At 43.4% G+C, this 18,886-nt stretch overlaps 1 protein-coding gene across 1 annotated transcript in view; it reads left to right on the plus strand.

The window, feature by feature from the left end:
* The first annotated feature begins 15,143 nt into the window (after positions 1-15,143).
* Positions 15,144-18,886, plus strand: part of LOC141052185 (uncharacterized) — a 110,212-nt gene continuing 106,469 nt past the window's right edge. The window contains exon 1 of the mRNA XM_073549408.1: positions 15,144-15,536. Coding sequence (XP_073405509.1) covers positions 15,144-15,536 — 393 coding nt within the window. The remainder of the gene's footprint in view (positions 15,537-18,886) is intronic.

Below are 18,886 nucleotides of genomic sequence, written 5' to 3' on the forward strand. Positions count from 1 at the left end.
TTGGAGTTAGAATTGGGGGTTTCCACTGTTTGGGCACATCAGGGGCTCTCCAAATGCAACATGGCGTCTGATCTCAATTCCAGCCAATTCTGAGTTGAAAAAGTCAAATGGTGCTCCTTCCCTTCCAAGCTCTGCTATGCGCCCAAACAGTGTTTTACCCCCTCATGTAGGGTATCAGCCTACTCAGGACAAATTGCAAAACAATTTTTGGGGTCCAATTTCTCCTGTTACCCTTAGGAAAATAAAAAATTGGGGGCAAAAATATCATTTTTGTGGAAAAAAAATGATTTTTTTATTTTCACGTCCGAGTGTTATAAACTTCTGTGAAGCACTTGGGGGTTCAAAGTGCTCACCACACATCTAGATAAGTTCCGTGGGGGGTCTAGTGTCCAAAATGGGGTCACTTGTGGGGAGTTTCAATAGTTTAGGTACATCAGGGGCTCTCCAAACGCACATGACAACCGCAGACCATTCCATCAAAGTCTGCGTTCCAAAACGTCACTGCTTCCCTTCCGAGCCCCGACGTGTGTCCATACAGTAGTTTTCTCCCACATATGGGGTGTCAGCGTACTCAGGACAAATTGGACAACAACTTTTGGGGTCCAATTTCTCCTGGTACCCTTGGGAAAATAAAAAAATGGTGACTAAAAGATCATGTTTGTGGAAAAAATACGAATTTTTTATTTTCACGCCCGGGCGTTGTAAACTTCTGTGAAGCACTGGGGGGGTCAAAGTGCTCACCACACATCTAGATAAGTTCCTTGGGGGGTCTAGTTTACAAAATGGTGTCATTTGTGGGGGGTTTCCACTGTTTAGGTACATTAGGGGCTCTCCAAAGGCAACATGACACCCGCAGACCATTCCATCAAAGTCTGCATTCCAAAACGTCACTACTTCCCTTCCGAGCCCTGACGTGTGCCCATACAGTAGTTTTCTCCCACATATGGGGTAGCAGCGTACTCAGGACAAATTGGAAAACAACTTTTGGGGTCCAATTTCTCCTGGTACCCTTGGGAAAATAAAAAAAATGGTGACTAAAAGATCATGTTTGTGGAAAAAATACGAATTTTTTATTTTCACGCCCGGGCGTTGTAAACTTCTGTGAAGCACTGGGGGGGTCAAAGTGCTCACCACACATCTAGATAAGTTCCTTGGGGGGTCTAGTTTACAAAATGGTGTCATTTGTGGGGGGTTTCCACTGTTTAGGTACATTAGGGGCTCTCCAAAGGCAACATGACACCCGCAGACCATTCCATCAAAGTCTGCATTCCAAAACGTCACTACTTCCCTTCCGAGCCCTGACGTGTGCCCATACAGTAGTTTTCTCCCACATATGGGGTAGCAGCGTACTCAGGACAAATTGGAAAACAACTTTTGGGGTCCAATTTCTCCTGGTACCCTTGGGAAAATAAAAAAATGGTGACTAAAAGATCATGTTTGTGGAAAAAATACGAATTTTTTATTTTCACGCCCGGGCGTTGTAAACTTCTGTGAAGCACTGGGGGGGTCAAAGTGCTCACCACACATCTAGATAAGTTCCTTGGGGGGTCTAGTTTACAAAATGGTGTCATTTGTGGGGGGTTTCCACTGTTTAGGTACATTAGGGGCTCTCCAAAGGCAATATCACACCCGCAGACCATTCCATCAAAGTCTGCATTCCAAAACGTCACTACTTCCCTTCCGAGCCCCGACGTGTGCCCATACAGTAGTTTTCTCCCACATATGGGGTATCAGCATACTCAGGACAAATTGGACAACAACTTTTGGGGTCCAATTTCTCCTGGTACCCTTGGGAAAATAAAAAAATGGTGACTAAAAGATCATGTTTGTGGAAAAAATACGAATTTTTTATTTTCACGCCCGGGCGTTGTAAACTTCTGTGAAGCACTGGGGGGGTCAAAGTGCTCACCACACATCTAGATAAGTTCCTTAGGGGGTCTAGTTTCCAAAATGGTGTCATTTGTGGGGGGTTCCACTGTTTTGGTACATCAGGAGTTTTCCAAACGCGACATGGTGTCCGATCTCAATTCCAGCCAAAAACGTCAAATGGCGCTGCTTCCCTTCCGAGCTCTGCCATGCCCCCAAATAGTGGTTTACCCCCACATGTGGGGTATCAGCGTACTCAGGACAAATTGCACAATAACTTTTAGGGTCCTGTTACCCTTGGAAAAATAAGAATTGAGGGTGAAAAGATCATTTTTGTGGAAAAAATATGATTTTTTAATTGTATGGCTTTATGTTATAAACTTCTGTGAAGCCCATGGGGGTTCAAAGTTCTCACCACACATCTAGATAAGTTCCTTAGGGTGTCTAGTTTCCAAAATGGTGTCATTTGTGGGGGGTTTCCACTGTTTTGGTACATCAGGGGTTTTCCAAACGCGACATGGTGTCCGATCTCAATTCCAGCCAAAAACGTCAAATGGCGCTGCTTCCCTTCCGAGCTCTGCCATGCGCCCAAATAGTGGTTTACCCCCACATGTGGGGTATCAGCGTACTCAGGACAAATTGCACAATAACTTTTAGGGTCCTGTTACCCTTGGAAAAATAAGAATTGAGGGTGAAAAGATCATTTTTGTTTAAAAAATATGATTTTTTAATTGTATGGCTTTATGTTATAAACTTCTGTGAAGCCCATGGGGGTTCAAAGTTCTCACCACACATCTAGATAAGTTCCTTAGGGGGTCTAGTTTCCAAAATGGTGTCATTTGTGGGGGGTTTCCACTGTTTTGGTACATCAGGGGTTTTCCAAACGCGACATGGTGTCCGATCTCAATTCCAGCCAAAAACGTCAAATGGCGCTGCTTCCCTTCCGAGCTCTGCCATGCGCCCAAATAGTGGTTTACCCCCACATGTGGGGTATCAGCGTACTCAGGACAAATTGCACAATAACTTTTAGGGTCCTGTTACCCTTGGAAAAATAAGAATTGAGGGTGAAAAGATCATTTTTGTTTAAAAAATATGATTTTTTAATTGTATGGCTTTATGTTATAAACTTCTGTGAAGCCCATGGGGGTTCAAAGTTCTCACCACACATCTAGATAAGTTCCTTAGGGGGTCTAGTTTCCAAAATGGTGTCATTTGTGGGGGGTTTCCACTGTTTTGGTACATCAGGGGTTTTCCAAACGCGACATGGTGTCCGATCTCAATTCCAGCCAAAAACGTCAAATGGCGCTGCTTCCCTTCCGAGCTCTGCCATGCGCCCAAATAGTGGTTTACCCCCACATGTGGGGTATCAGCGTACTCAGGACAAATTGCACAATAACTTTTAGGGTCCTGTTACCCTTGGGAAAATAAAAATTGGGGTGAAAAGATCATTTTTGTGGAAAAAATATGATTTTTTAATTGTACCGCTGTACGTTATAAACTTCTGTAAAGCCCTTGTGGGTTCAAAGTTCTCACCACATATCTAGATAAGTTCCTTGGGGGGTCTAGTTTCCAAAATGGGGTCACTTGTAGGGGGTTTCCACTGTTTAGGTACATCAGGGACTCTCCAAACGTGACATGGCGTCCAATCTGAATTCCAGCCAATTTTGCATTGAAAAAGTCAAACGGCGCTCCTTCCATTCTGAGCTCTGCCATGCGCCGAAACAGTCGTTCCCCCCCACATATCAGGTATCTGCGTACTCAGGACAAATTGCACAATAACTTTTGCAGTTCAATTTCTCCTGTTACCCTTGGTAAAATAAAAAAAATTGAACCTGAAGTATTTTTTTTATGAAAAAAAGTTAGATGTTCATTTTTTTTTAAATATTCAAAAAAATTCCTGTGACGCACCTAAAGGGTTAATAAACTTCTTGAATGTGGTTTTGAGCACCTTAAGGGGTGCAGTTTTTAGAATGGTGTCACTTTTGTGTATTTTCTATCATATAGACCCCTCAAAGTGGCTTCAAATGTGATGTGGTCCTAAAAATAAAATGGTGTTGTAAAAATGAGAAATCGCTGGTCAACTTTTAACCCTTATAACTTCCTAACAAAAAAAAATTTTGGTTCCAAAGTTGTGCTGATGTAAAGTAAACATGTGGGAAATGTTAGTTATCAAGTTTTTTGTGTGCCTTATCTCTGTGATTTAAGGGCATAAAAATTCAAAGTTGGAAAATTGCGAAATTTTCAAAATTTTCGCCAAATTTCCGTTTTTCTCACAAATAAACGCAAGTTATTTGAATGAAATTTTACCACTAACATGAAGTACAATATGTCACGAGAAAACAATGTCAGAATCACCGGGATCCATGGAAGCGTTCGAGAGTTATGACCTCATAAAGGTACAGTGGTCAGAATTGTAAAAATTGGCCCGGTCATGAACGTGCAAACCACCCTTGGGGGTGAAGGGGTTAAAGAGAATGAATTTTCACTACTCTCCACTCCCATAGTCTGTCTCTCATCTCGGCATCGGCTTCAGTGCATAGTGGTGAGAGGGACTAAGGGCAGGGGGAGCAGTAAATATTAACTTTCTTTAACAGCGGGCACACGTGTTAGCTGCAGCCGCTGGCTTCTGCCTCCTGTGACCTGCTTTGCCACCTGCTGCTGCTGCCTCTCCCCCTCATTACTTTACAACCTGTGTTTAAATATTTCCAATATGTGCATGCTTTTTTTTTTCAATTACTTTTTTAATAGTCAACAAGAATTCTAAGGTCACCTGAGTCCATATCAGCTGTTTCTCTTGCTTTGCTTCTGTTACAGGAGACATTGGCTTCTGTGTACTGGGTGATTACGTGAGTATGGTTTAATTTAGATTCATTAAAGGAGTCTGTGTCATACTTTCAATTAAAGGACTTTATTCTGTCTGTGTGTTTGTTTACAATATAACTATACGTTTAGTAATGGATAGGTGTCTTATAGATGCCTCTCCATTACTAACCCGTGGGCTTGATATCAACAGACAATACACATAAACCCCACAAATATGAACCCCACTTGCCACTGGCACAGAAAAAGTGGGAAGAGCTTGGCAAAGCACCAAAATTGGTGCATCTAACAGGTGTGTCTTTTCTGAGTGGCTGCAGGCTGCTATTTTTAAACTGGGGGGCAAATATCCATGATTCCTTACCAGCCTGAGAATACCAGCTGTCTGCTTTAGCTTGGCTGGTTGTCAAAAAACAGGTGGGACCCCATGCCATTTTTTAAAATAATTTATTTAAATAATTCAAAAAACAGCATGGGACCCCTCTATTCTCGATAACCAGCCTTGCTAATGCTGACATATGAGGGTTACAACCCACAGCTGTCAATTTTGCCTGACTGGTTATCAAAAATACTGGGGAACCCATGTCAATTTTTTTATTTATAGTGCAACTGATGAGTCAATTGATGTTATTTTACTGGCGTCTGCCCCTAATTTTAGCTGTTTTGGCAGCTTTTTGACCCTCCAGAAGGTGCTGTCTATTCATTTTGTTTTGCCTCCCATTAAAGTCAATGGGGTTTGGGTACGTTCATCGAACCAGTCTAGAAATAGATGTTCACCAATTCATCTCTCTATTGAGAAGTACAAGTCAGGGATGGGTTTTTAAAAAAATCCCAATCTCTGATTATCCCTGGGAGCAACATCAAATTCATTATCATAAAATGGAAAGAATATGGTACCACCACAAACCACAGAAGCACAGAGACCAAAGGTAATCCTGAAGGAGCTACAGAGTTCCAAATCAGAGACTGGACTTCTGTCTGTAACAATAGCGCCCTGACTGGATGGTGCGAGTGCGGATTGTGGCCCCACTGTGCCACAAACCAGACTACCCTGGAGGGGCATGACTAAGCAGCTACCTTGGTGTTCACTGGAGCCTCTAATGGTGAGGTCAGGCTTGTGCGGCAGGTAGCTGCCAAATACCACTCCTGGGCAGTGTCTGGCTGTAGCAGCTGATGCCACTGGGGGATGGAACACTAATGACAGGTGTGGGCAAGTAGAGATGGGCATGACTGGTACTCTGGCGGGCACGGCTGGCACTCTGGCAGGCAGGTGGGCACAGTTGGCATTCTGGCAGGCAGGCTGGCACTCTGGCAGGCAGGCTGGCACTCTGGCAGGCAGGCAGGCACAGTTGGCACTCTGGCAAGCAGGCTGGCACGGCTGGCAATCTGGCAGGCACAGGTGGGATAAGAGAACAGATAGGAACCAGTTCAGTCTGGAGGGACCAAAACCGTAGGATGCGGGACGGAGCAGAGCAGAATCGCAAGGTGCGGAACAGGAGCAGAGCAGGACTGCAAGGTGCAGAATGGGAATGGAGCAGAACTGCAAGGTGTGGAATAGGAACAGAACAGGACCACAAGGTGAGGAATGGGAACAGAGCAGAACAGCAAGGTGTGGAACAGGAATGGAGCAGAACCATAAGTTGTGGGACAGGAGCGGAGCAGAACTTCAGGTTGCAGAGTGGGGCACAGAGCAGAGCCGCAGGGTGCGAAGCGAAGAGCAGAGCCACAGGTGCGCAGCAAAGAGTAAAGCAGAGCAGAAGGAGTAGACACAAGGCTACACACAGCTGAGTAGGGAAGGAAACAGACAGGGACACAAACAGGTACAAGAAACTGACTTAGTACAGACAAGGACAGACACGGGATCAAGTACAGGCCAAAGGAAACAGGCCTGGGCATGCAGCCCCCAGGGAGGCGGAACACAAGACACACAGAGCAAAGAAACAGGTCTGGGTATGCAGCCCCCAGAGAGGTGGAACACAAGACACACAGAGCACAGAAATGAATCTGGGTATGCAGCCTCCAGAGAGACGAGAACAGGACAGGACCAGGCAACTCAGCAGCAAGGTACAAACTGACAGAGTTTGTTGCTCAGGCATCTCCCTATGTACCCAATACCTCTTTGCAACAGGCTGGGACCAAATTAGGGGTGCGCATTCTGTTTTCTATAAAACTCAGGAATTGCTGGTGCCACCGCCCTAAGCATACAGCCAGGAAGTATGCAGCAAGCAAGGACATGAGGCCCACAGCATGGCAGGCAGAGGATAGAACTCACAGCACGTCCTGGAGTGGTGAGTAAGATGGGAGATGGGAAATCATGCAGTGATGCCGGCAGGGATGTTACACTGTCCATACGACCACAAAAAATCCTTACACTTCATAAAGATTGCCTTTATGGAAGATTGGGAAGAAAAATGCATTTAGTTGCACACAAAAATTGTAAGGATCATTTTGAGTTTGCCAAAAGACATGTGGGAGACTCCCCAAATGTATGGAGGAAGGTGCTGTGGTCAAATGAGACTTTGGCCACCGAGGTAAACTCTATGTCTGGCACCAAATCACCACAGTTCATCACCCCAAGAAGACCATCCCTACAGTGAAATATGGTGGTGGCAGCATCATGCTGTAGGAACATTTTCCAGTAGCAGGGACAGGGAATATAGTCCAAGTCGAGGCGAAGATGAATGGTGCGGATTACAGGAAAATTCATGAGCAAAACCTATCTCATTCTGTCAGTGATTTGAGACTGGGACAGAGGTTCACCTTCCAACAAGGCAATGACCCAAAACATACTGATAAAACAACACACGAGGGTTTTGCAGGAAAACGTGTAAATGTTTTGCAGTGGACTAGTCAAAGCCCAGACCTTAATCCAATTGAGAATCTGTGGTCAGACTAGAAGATTGCTGTTCATCAGAGGAAACCATCTAACTTGAAGGAGGTGTAGCAGTTTTGCCTTGAGCAATGGGCAAAAATCCCAGTGACAAGATGTGGAAAACTCAGAGACTTATTCAAAGCGTCTTGCAGCTGTATTTGCCGCAAAAGGAGGCTCTACAAATACTATGTTTAGGGGGGGTGAATAGTTATGCACACTAAAGTTTTCAGTTATTCTGTTCTGTTAGTCATTTGCTTCACAAAAAAAAACAAATGTTCACAGTCGTAGGCATGTTCTTTACATGAACTAATGCAAATGCAAAAAACAGTGAAATTCCAGGTTGTGAAGTAGCAAAACATGAAAAATGTCAAGGGGGTGAATACTTTCAAAAGCCACTGTATATAAGATTACTATGGCAGACATTTAACAGGTATAGCCTCTTTCACACTTCAGTCTTTTGATACCAGTTACAAAACCATCAAAGTGTGAAAAAACTGATCCGTTGCAGATTTGCAAAAAACGGATGCAACAGATCTGTTTTTTGGACGGATCCACCAGTGCATGAAATTTAAAGGAACCGAACTCGAGAGAGAGCGAGAGAGGGAGAGAGAGACATTTTTATGTGCCATTAACGGCTTTTGGGGTTAAATGAAATGAATGGAACTTCTTCCGGCCATGCTCAGTATAAAAAAGCGGAATCCGTTGGCGGATTCCGTCATTTGACGGTTTGCAACGGATCCGTCACCCATAGGCGTCCATTATAGCACATGGCGGACAGTGACGGATCCGTCACTATCCACCTTTTCAACGCAGACAAAAAACGTTTCAATATCCGTCCACCCCAGACAGTGGACGCAAAAATTATGACGGATCCGTCATAAAACAGATGCAACGGACGACATCCATCGCAATCTGTCACTAATGTAAGTTTATGGGAAAAAATGGATTCTGCAAAAAAAAATGGCGGATCCGTTTCTTTCTACAAACGGCGGATTGCAACTGACGTCAAAAGACTGAAATGTGAAAGAGGCCTAAGGAGGGACACTGAAGACCTGTATGTCAGGTCAATGGAGCAGAGATTCAATGTAAGCTTCAAAAAAGATGACCCTACAGCCATTATGACATGAATTATCAAGCTCAATCCATTTTTGCAGCTAGAGATGGCAAATCCTGGAGGTTTCTAACAAAAATTCTCAGAGCAAAGGCGATTATTAGATAATCAAAGCACACTTGTAATTAAAGGAAGAACTTTAAAGATGGTGTTTTCTGGAAGTATTATACTATGATAAGCAATTGATGTCAGATCTAACATCCAGCACTGAAGCGATCTCTGACAGCAGCTCAGTCCCATTCAATTCAATGGGACTGTGTTGCAATACTAGGCACGGCCACTATAAAATTTATGGTGCTGTACCAGGTAAACTATGAAAATGATGCTGCAATCAGTTTAGACCCCTTCAGTCAAACTCCTACCAATCTCATATTAATGACCTTGCGTAAGGCGAGGACCACCAATTTTAAATTCCTGGAAAATCCCTTAAGCAATTCTTTCATACACTCTTTCCTCCATAACAGCTATCAAGGTGGAGTTTCATCCTAACCATAGCACTCCCCGGACATTTGTAAATGTCAGCAGTATATATAGATCCATCATAAAATCAATGTATACATACTATTAATGTCATAACTCCAGAAGGTCTGACGCACTGTACGGCATCTTGTGACGTAAACATGTAATTGAATAGTCTTTATAATTCCTTGCAAACATTCTGTATATTAATGGTTATTTTCCAGACCTTTACAATGGATGGCCTATTATCGGGAGTGCTGAGTGTCGGACCTCACTGATGAATATGGACCATCAGATTAAAAGAACAAAAAAATCTTACTACTACATCATTATTAGTGCTTATAGTTCCCCCTTCTGGCCATAATATTACTTGTATCCTTTATTTTTCACCATTTGCACCCTCTGCAACCTCTATCTCTAATTTTCTCTTTTTTTCTGAGCTAGCTTCTATGATGTCTCTCATACACAGCTCACAGAGAGGGAATCCTGCTCTTGTGTTACTATGTAGGATTGCAGCATTGAGGACATTATATTGCAATATTGAGCAGTGTAGCTGTCAATCCAGCTGTGTGGTAAATTAAGCAGCAGCCCCATTTCTGGATGTTTCTATTCATTTCTCTTCTCTTCTATAGCACCGGTTCCCCTCTTCCTCGACAGGCACTCCGATTCACTCACCACAACAGCCCCTCACTCCTTCTCCTGCTGCTGCCTGGGATCTGCGCATGGCTCACAGATTCCCAGGGAGGTGCCTGTACAACATTCTTTGTCTGTTCCCAAACACGCTTGCTAGTTCTCAGGTCCATCCCAGTCCGCTAGTTTCAACCAGTGTCTGTCTGTCCCTAAACCCCCTTGCCAATACATTCCTTATCAGTCTGTATTACAGCCGGATCCACCTCCACCATCTGTGCCAATCTGTATATCAGACAGACCCACCTGCACCAGCTGTTCCAGTCTGTATATCAGCCGGAGCGGCATGTACCAGCCATGAAAGTCTGAAAATCAGCTACCAGCACCTCCCATTACATCTTCTATTCATTATTCCTCTCCATTCTTCTCTTCATAGTATTAAGCAGTGTACCTGCAAATACAGCTGTGAGATATACTATACAGTATCCCCATTTCTGCATGTTTCTCTTCTCTTCACTTCTCTTCTCTGTTCTTCTCTTATCTTTACAGTATTGAGCAATTTAGCTGTGAATCCAGTTGTGAGATGAATTAAGCAGCAGTCCCATTTCAGTGTGCTTCTCTTCACTTCTCTTCTCTTTGCAGTATTGAGCAGTATAGCTGTATATCGACCTGTGAGATAAATTGAGCAGCAGCCACATTTCTGCAAGTTTCTCTTCTTTTCTCTGTTCTCTTATCTTTGTAGTATTGAGCAGTGTATCTGTGAATCAAGCTGTGAGTTAAATTAAGCAGCAGCCCCATTTCTGCATATTTCTCTTCTCCTCTTCTACCCCATTATTTCACAGAGTACAATAGACGGCTGTAATCTGATCCTTCAGTGTCGAACCTGCTTTGACCAGGTTGAATTTTTGCAGTTTACCTCAGTGAAGGATAAAGAAGTGACTCAAAAGTTAAGAAAGAAGCTCGATCGTCTTATAACATTAAATTCCCTTGTACTGTTAATTTCATCAAAAGATAGTTCAAACAACAGTGACCAATAAACTGCAAACTTTTTAATCTAGCCTTTAGCGCTATTATTCATATTTTTCAGATGTGAACTGACTCTTAAATTATTACTATTGTTAGAAGTAGTGGTAGTGTTATATTTATAATAATTATTTATAATTGTATTATTATTATTTTTGCATTATTTTATTACTATTGTTATATACTATTCATTGCCTTTGTAAACAGTTTTATTACATTTTTGTATCCTCGTATTGCAGATAATAATAATAAAGCTTTTCTCAATCCAAAACAAATATTTCAGGATGGACAGCATATTATGTAAATGTGTAACCGTTCGGCACATTTGTAGGTCTCCTTTAAGGTGTTCGGATTTCATTTCCCTGTAAGTGGTGATCTATGAGGTCAGGATCCCATGAAAAGATTTCTCTGTAGTAAATATCACTGCGAAAAATATGTAGTTTCAGGACTCCATAATGACACCCTGGCCATAATGAGTTAATAGCCGGCAATGTGACTGGTGCAATCCCACATGTGGCATAAGGGCATGACCTTCGGTGACATGGAGTAGCCTTCTAGAGGCCTACCGCACCGCTGCAGGAAAAAGCCGGCAGTCACATTGCTGAACCCTGACTCTGCTGGTACCACGAGCATAGGCTTGGACACTGTGCACACAGAGCCTTAGGATATGTTCAACACAGGTTTTTTAAATGGACTTTGAAGCTGACCTCTTTTTTTGAAATCCATAGCAAAAACCACTTGCAATGCTCTTTAGGCTGTGTGCCCACGTAAGCGTTTTTTTTTTCGTGTTTAAGCCTTTTTACCGGCAAAAACGCTTAAAAACCGCTCAAAAGAAGCATCCCATTCATTTTAATGCATTTTGCACTTTTTGTGCATATTAATGCGTTTTTTTCCGCGAAAAAATGCTTTGCGGTAAAAAACGCAGCATGCTCATTCATTTTGCATAAAAGTCTCGTTTTTAGCTATTTTCTATGTGTCTGGGGACACGCGAAAAAAAACACATTGAAAACGCGCAAAAAAAGCGTGGAAAAAAACGCGCGTTGTCTGTGAAGGGGTCCGGTTTTCATGCAGAAAAGTTCTGCATACGTGGGCACATAGCCTTAATGTGGATTCACTTCAAATTCCAAGAAAAAAATTCTCCGTCTTAAAGCGCGCTAAAAATGTGTTTTCAGCAGAACGCATCAGGAAACTTAGAAAACAGGGTTGGAAACAGGATCTAATGTGGATTGTGGAGCAGAATCAGCTTCAAAATCAGCAAAGAGCTCTGACTGAACATACGATGAGGTGGATAGGAAATCCGACCACCTGCCACAAAACCTAGTTACTGTGAACCATGTGTCAGCATGTGTGATTATGTCATTTATCACTCGCCCTGTCACCTATCTCTGTACACAGTCGCAGGGCACGGCTCTGAACTTTGTGACACCCACTTGGGGCTGGGCTCATATCCACAAATGTGCTGTCAGATCACGAGAGATGGATGTGCATTAAAGCGATAGATAGATAGATAGATAGATAGATAGATGATAGATAGATAGATAGATAGATGATAGATAGATAGATAGATAGATAGAATAGATAGATGATAGATAATAGATAGATAGATAATAGATAGATAGATAGATAGATAGATAGATGATAGATAATAGATGATAGATAATAGATAGATAGATAATAGATAGATAGATAATAGATAGATAGATAGATAGATAGATGATAGATAGATAGATAGAATAGATAGATGATAGATAATAGATAGATAGATAATAGATAGATAATAGATAGATAGATAGATGATAGATAATAGATAGATAGATAATAGATAGATAGATAATAGATGATAGATAGATAGATAGATAATAGATAGATGATATATAATAGATAGATGATAGATAGATAGATAGATAGATAGATGATAGATAGATAGATAGATGATAGATAATAGATAGATAATAGATAGATAGATGATAGATAGATAGATGATAGATAGATAGATAGATAGATGATAGATAATAGATAGATAATAGATAGATAGATGATAGATAGATAGATAATAGATAGATGATAGATAGATAGATAGATAGATGATAGATAGATAGATAGATAGATAGATGATAGATAATAGATAGATAATAGATAGATAGATGATAGATAGATAATAGACAGATAGATAGATAGACATTCCAAATAAAGGCAGCACTCCATAGTAAATCTTTCAAGTGGTAGTGAGTTTATTCAGCCCACATATCAAGGCAACGTTTCGGCTCAACTGATGCTTTCTCAAGCAGTGGGTGTTACAAAGACTGTCCATTTATAGACCATATAACAATCTCTTAATAGTGCCAATCATTTCACATTACAAAAATACATTTGAGGGCATACAATTTCTTTCATTATAATCAATGGGATCCACATGTGCAAATAGTGCCAAAAGTACTTTTTACAATCTTTGTGCTTTATACTGAGCTCCATTTCCATAGTGTTTATATAATTGCTCATCATTCATATTAGTTATACAATAACACAGTGTCTCATATATTCCCTTTAGCTTACATACCACCACATGGAGAACGCCATGAATGCTGAAAACGCTGTATCTGGCGTTCCTGTAGCTCTACTGCGCATGTGCTATGAGTCATCAGCTCTGTCATGTTCAGCCAGCCAATAGAAGACTTCGTGTGGCATTTCCCTTCTCTGCACAGGCGCATTGGTGTAGTCATCCCTTCAAAGGCGCCATATTGTGTGTGGCAGAAGGTCAAATAACGCCACAAGTCCTTCATTTGCATCAATACTATATATTTAATCCAGCGTTTTACTTAGAATATGCAGCACCATCATCCATAATATTCTTTTGACTTCTTATATCACAATAACGCTGCTAACATTTTTAACGGCTGGTATTTCTTAAAAATATTGATATACATATAAGGAAATTTATATCTTTTACTAGATATAGAGGGATTTAAATAGTATTATTAATTTGCTCTGGAACCCCGGACAACACTCTTGCCAGGTTGCTTCCGGTTTATCCAAATAGTCACTCACGTGCGCCACATGACCCTCATCAGGCCACCTGATTCACCCCAATGACTAAAGGGCAATATATCAGTTATCCCCACAGCTATAATAATCCATTAGTCATCAAATTAATATATAATTGGCCGACCTCATGACAGAACTATTATAAAAAACCTCATTCATAGAAAAAACCTTTTAGTCAAAAAGTCACTTCTCAGAAAAATCGCTTTCTATAAAAGATTCGTCCTCCATGTTCTTAATATCTTCACCAGGGCAAATTCAACACTGTTACAAATAGTGATGTATCTTAGTGGATATGTTGACTACAAGATCTAGTCCTTTTTCTTCAGGGTGGCTTGTCTCTGTGGCTGTAATCTGTTCTTTTCTAATTTTCTTCTGACTCTGATGGTGGCGCTTGCCCCCCCTCCTTTTGCGTCGGGAAGGTCCCCTGTTCCATTGTCTAGATTTGCGTTTCATTTCAGTTATAGTCGGCGTTTTTAAGAAGGCTGCATCCCCTTCTATGGCACCCATAATGCGTTCCTCATCTTCAGTGGTATAATTGAAGACCCCTGTTTCCATGGGCTCTTTTTCCATGGTACAAGAAATGGCTTTGAGAGAGATTGTATCCAAAAATAGAAAAAACAAAAACGTTTCAACTGTGCAAAGATTTTCAGACATTGATATATTGAAAAAAAGGAAACAGCACAGTACTTAGCTTCGGGTGCCTGGCCCCTGGCAGAAAGTCCCGTTTTCAGCCACAATATCCAATATTCATTCCAATGAATATTGGATATTGTGGCTGAAAAACGGGACTTTCTGCCAAAGCCATTTTTTGCTTACGTCAACTCCTCGTCGGCTGGGCCCAGCGGCTGAGACGCCGAATAGACACCAACCACCACTCTGCCGGACGTCAGAGAAGGATAAGTGACACATTGTAGTTGATCAATCATAGTTCTTGGACCCGTAGTCGGTCATACCGCGGCCTCATAGTTACCAGTTCTGACCGGGTAGTTAATATCGTGTTACCTGTGTATTATTGTTTGGATCCCTGCAAGGATAACTCTTGTCAGCTTGTTCGTTACTCAAGATAGCCCCTATATAAAAGTTGCCTTTTTAGCTCATTCCGGCTCCCATCTCGTCACTGCATCCCGCGTACCTGCGATCACTACATTTGGCGTAGTCGGCAGGATGCAGTCTCCGAGCACAAGTGGAGATGCTGCGGACCAAGGGGGCAAAGGCGGCCCCCGGTCCAGTTTATCTTTGGGGGCTATGCTGAGTAACCTGTCCAGGTTCTCTGGCAGCAATACCATGCTGTGGAGCTGGACTGAACGGATGGCAGGGCTATTTAGGATGCATCCGATGACCCCTGACCTAGAGGCTGAGGTGGCTCTAATGATGTTGGACGGGGAAGCCCGGGATTCCATGATGTTAATGCCCCCGGGACAGCGAAACACCTTTATCAGGGTATTACAGATCTTGGAGGAGACTCATGGGGACCAAACAGACGTGGGAGAATTGAGAACCCGGTTATTCAGCCGTATGCAAGGGGAAGGGGAGACGGTCACGCAATACATGAACGTCCTTCAAGAGCTATACACGGCCATTGAGCAAAAAGACGGTGTAGGCATAGGGCCCATTGACATAACTCTACGTGACCTCTTAGTGACCGGGCTCCGAGACCCCCTGACTAAACAAGCATTGCGGGAGCGGGTCCGGGTAAACCCGCATATGGCTTTCTCCGAGGTAGGGAGTCAGGTGCGCGCCCGAGACCAAGAACAAGGGCTGACAGTCCCCGTGGGGAAGGTCCGGAGCACTGAAGTCTCCATGAATGCCATTGGAGAGCCCTAATGGGTGGAAGAAATGAAACAGGAGCTGAAGAACATTAGGGGCGAATTGGCCGAGGTGAATAGAAGGGCCGAGACTACAAGTGGCCGGCCTGGGCCGGGCCCGGCACCCTGGGGCCCTCGTAATCCCAGGGGCGGTCGGTCCCCGCGGCCTTGGGAGTGATTTGAATATGGCGAACTGGGCCACTTCGCCTGAGAGTGCCCTCAGCGTGAGAGATACCCACCCCGGCCGCCATTAAACTAAAGGGCTCTGAGCTGGCGGGACGCCGCTCGGAGCCAGAACTCACAACGCAGGTTGATGGAAGTCCCAAAGATCTGATTGCAAAGTGTCCGCTGATATAGGCAGAGTTCGAAGGACATGCAGTACGCTGTCTGGTGGATACGGGGTCGCAAGTTACAACCATGCCGGAAACTTATTTCCGGCAGCACTTTCTGATTATAGGCACCTGAGCCTAATGATGATGACTGGCTGAGTGGAGTCCTGGACTGGATATAAGGCTGCCGACGCCCTTCTGCCCTGCGGGTGATTTCTCTGTGGACTTTTAGGAGACCAGTCTGATTCCTGCTCCTCTAAAGCTAAGTTTTCTGCTTGCCTGTTAGCATTTGTGTTTTGTTTTTGTTTGCCTTGCTTTTCTGGATTCTGCCATTCCCTGCTGGGGTGAGCTGAATCTCCTTTTGCCGGTTGCTCTGTCTTCAGAATATTCCTGAGTACTGACATAGCCTTTTTGAAGCCTAGCGTCTTCAGGGCCTTTTTCACTGTCAGTCTGTTGGCTCTTATTTTCATAGGGTTATTCACGGATTGCAGACAGCAGCCTTCCTGTCCTTTCCTATCTAGTCAGCTTGGGCCCCGTCTTTGCTCAGTCTATCTTTCTGTCTGTGTTAGTGTTCTTTCTTCTTGCTTCACCGTCATTATATGTTGGGGGCTGCCTTTTGCTTTGGGGTCTGCTCTGGGGCAGTTTAGATTTCCCTTTCTGTCTTTAGGCTATATAGTCCTCCGGCTGTGATCGAGGGGTCTAGGGCATCGTAGGAACCCCCCACGGCTACTGATAGTTGTGTTGATAGGTTCAGGGGTCTGCAATCCGATAGCTGCCAACTTCTCTGGTTTTCTGGACTTAGCTAGCATTTCTGCTTTTGCCTCCTACGGTGACTCATTCATAACAGAATCACCCGCCATACCGCAGATCCTAGGGTACTCAATAGCAGGAAAGAATCGTGTTTAAAAAAAAAAAAAAGTGTGTATATTCTTTCCTCTATATCTCTGAGGCCGTAGGGGGAATTTTTTTTTTTTCTCTCAATGGAGATAAAGCAATTGTCTGATTATGTAGAGCAGCTCGCTGCGGAAGTGCGGGGAATTTCCGCCTACCTTGCTCGTTCGCATGCTGTTGAACCAAAGATCCCTACACCTGATGTATTTTTTGGGGATCAATCTAAATTTTTGAGTTTCAAAAATAATTGTAAATTATTTTTTGCCTTGAAGCCTAACTCGTCAGGGAGCTCCGCGCAGCAGGTTAAAATTGTCATCTCTTTGCTGCGTGGCGATCCCCAGGATTGGGCGTTTTCTTTGAAACCAGATGATCCTATTCTGACTAATGTGAACGCATTCTTTCAAGCCTTTGGGTTGTTGATGCCTTTGCCGTTCCCCAGGAGGCCATGGACCCATATTTCAATGGATTTCATCTCTGATATGCCGGTCTCTCAAAGAATGACTCTTATTTGGGTGATTTGTGATAGGTTCTCTAAGATGGTTCATCTTGTACCATTCCCTAAGTTGCAGTCTTCCTCTGAGTTGGTGCCCCTGTTTTTGCAACAGGTGGTTCGCTTGCACGGGATTCCTGAGAACATTGTATCTGACAGAGGAGTTCAGTTTGTGTCTAGATTTTGGAGGACTTTCTGTTCCAAGCTGGGAATTCAGTTGTCCTTCTCCTCTGCTTTTCACCCTCAGACCAATGGGCAGACAGAGAGAACAAACCAGACCTTGGAGTCGTATTTGAGATGTTTTATTTCCGCTGATCAGGATGATTGGGTTTCATTTTTGCCCTTGGCCGAATTTGCTTTAAATAATAGAGCTAGTTCTGCCACTTTGATGTCACCTTTTTTTTGTAACTTTGGGTTTCATCCTCGATTTTCTTCAGGGCAGGTGGAGCTTTCTGCCTGCCCAGGTGTTGACACTGTGGTGGAGAGAATGCACCAGATCTGGGACCAAGTGGTGGATAAGTTATCTCTCTCCCAGGAAAAGGCCCAGCGGTTTTCCAATCGACATAGGACCATTGGTCCCCAGTTTAAGATTGGTGATATGGTGTGGTTATCATCAAATAATGTTGCTATGAAGGTGGCTTCTCCTAAGTTTAAGCCTAGATTTATTGGACCTTACAAGATTTTGGAGATTATTAATCCGGTCTCTTTTCGTTTGGCTCTTCCGGTCACATTTAAAATCCATAATGTGTTCCATAAGTCCTTGTTGAAGAGGTTTGTTGAACCAGTTGTTCCTGGGGTGGCACCTCCGGACCCTGTATTGGTTGAACGTAACATGGAATATGAGGTAGAGAAAATACTGGATTCCCGTCTGGCTAGACGGAGACTCCAGTATTTGGTTAAGTGGAAGGGTTATGGTCAGGAGGATAATTCCTGGGTCTCTGCCACTGATATTCATGCCAAAAGATTGGTGCGTGCCTTTCATCGGGCTCACCCTGATCGCCCTGGTGGCGTGGTTGAGGGTTCGGTGACCCCTCCTCAAGGGGGAGGTACTGTTGTGAGTTCATTTTCCCCTTCGTCACTGAGGTCTGGTGAACTCCCTATTCTGGTAAAGGAAGGTAATGAGCCTGAATATCAGGCACCTGAGTCTAATGAGGATGACTGGCTGAGTGGAGTCACTGACTGGATATAAGGCTGCCGACGCCCTTCTGCCCTGCGGGTGATTTCTCTGTGGACTTCTAGGAGACCAGTCTGATTCCTGCTCCTCTAAAGCTAAGTTTTCTGCTTACCTGTTAGCATTTGTGTTTTGTTTTTGTTTGCCTTGCTTTTCTGGATTCTGCCATTCCCTGCTGGGGTGAGCTGAATCTCCTTTTGCCGGTTGCTCTGTCTTCATAATATTCCTGAGTACTGACATAGCCTTTTTGAAGCCTAGCGTCTTCAGGGCCTTTTTCACTGTCAGTCTGTTGGCTCTTATTTTCATAGGGTTTTTCACGGATTGCAGACAGCAGCCTTCCTGTCCTTTCCTATCTAGTTAGCTTGGGCCCCGTCTTTGCTCAG

The sequence above is a fragment of the Dendrobates tinctorius genome, unplaced genomic scaffold (genome assembly GCF_039654945.1).
Source record: "Dendrobates tinctorius isolate UK_male_01 unplaced genomic scaffold, ASM3965494v1 ptg000158l, whole genome shotgun sequence".
NCBI classification, from domain to species: Eukaryota; Metazoa; Chordata; class Amphibia; order Anura; family Dendrobatidae; genus Dendrobates; species Dendrobates tinctorius.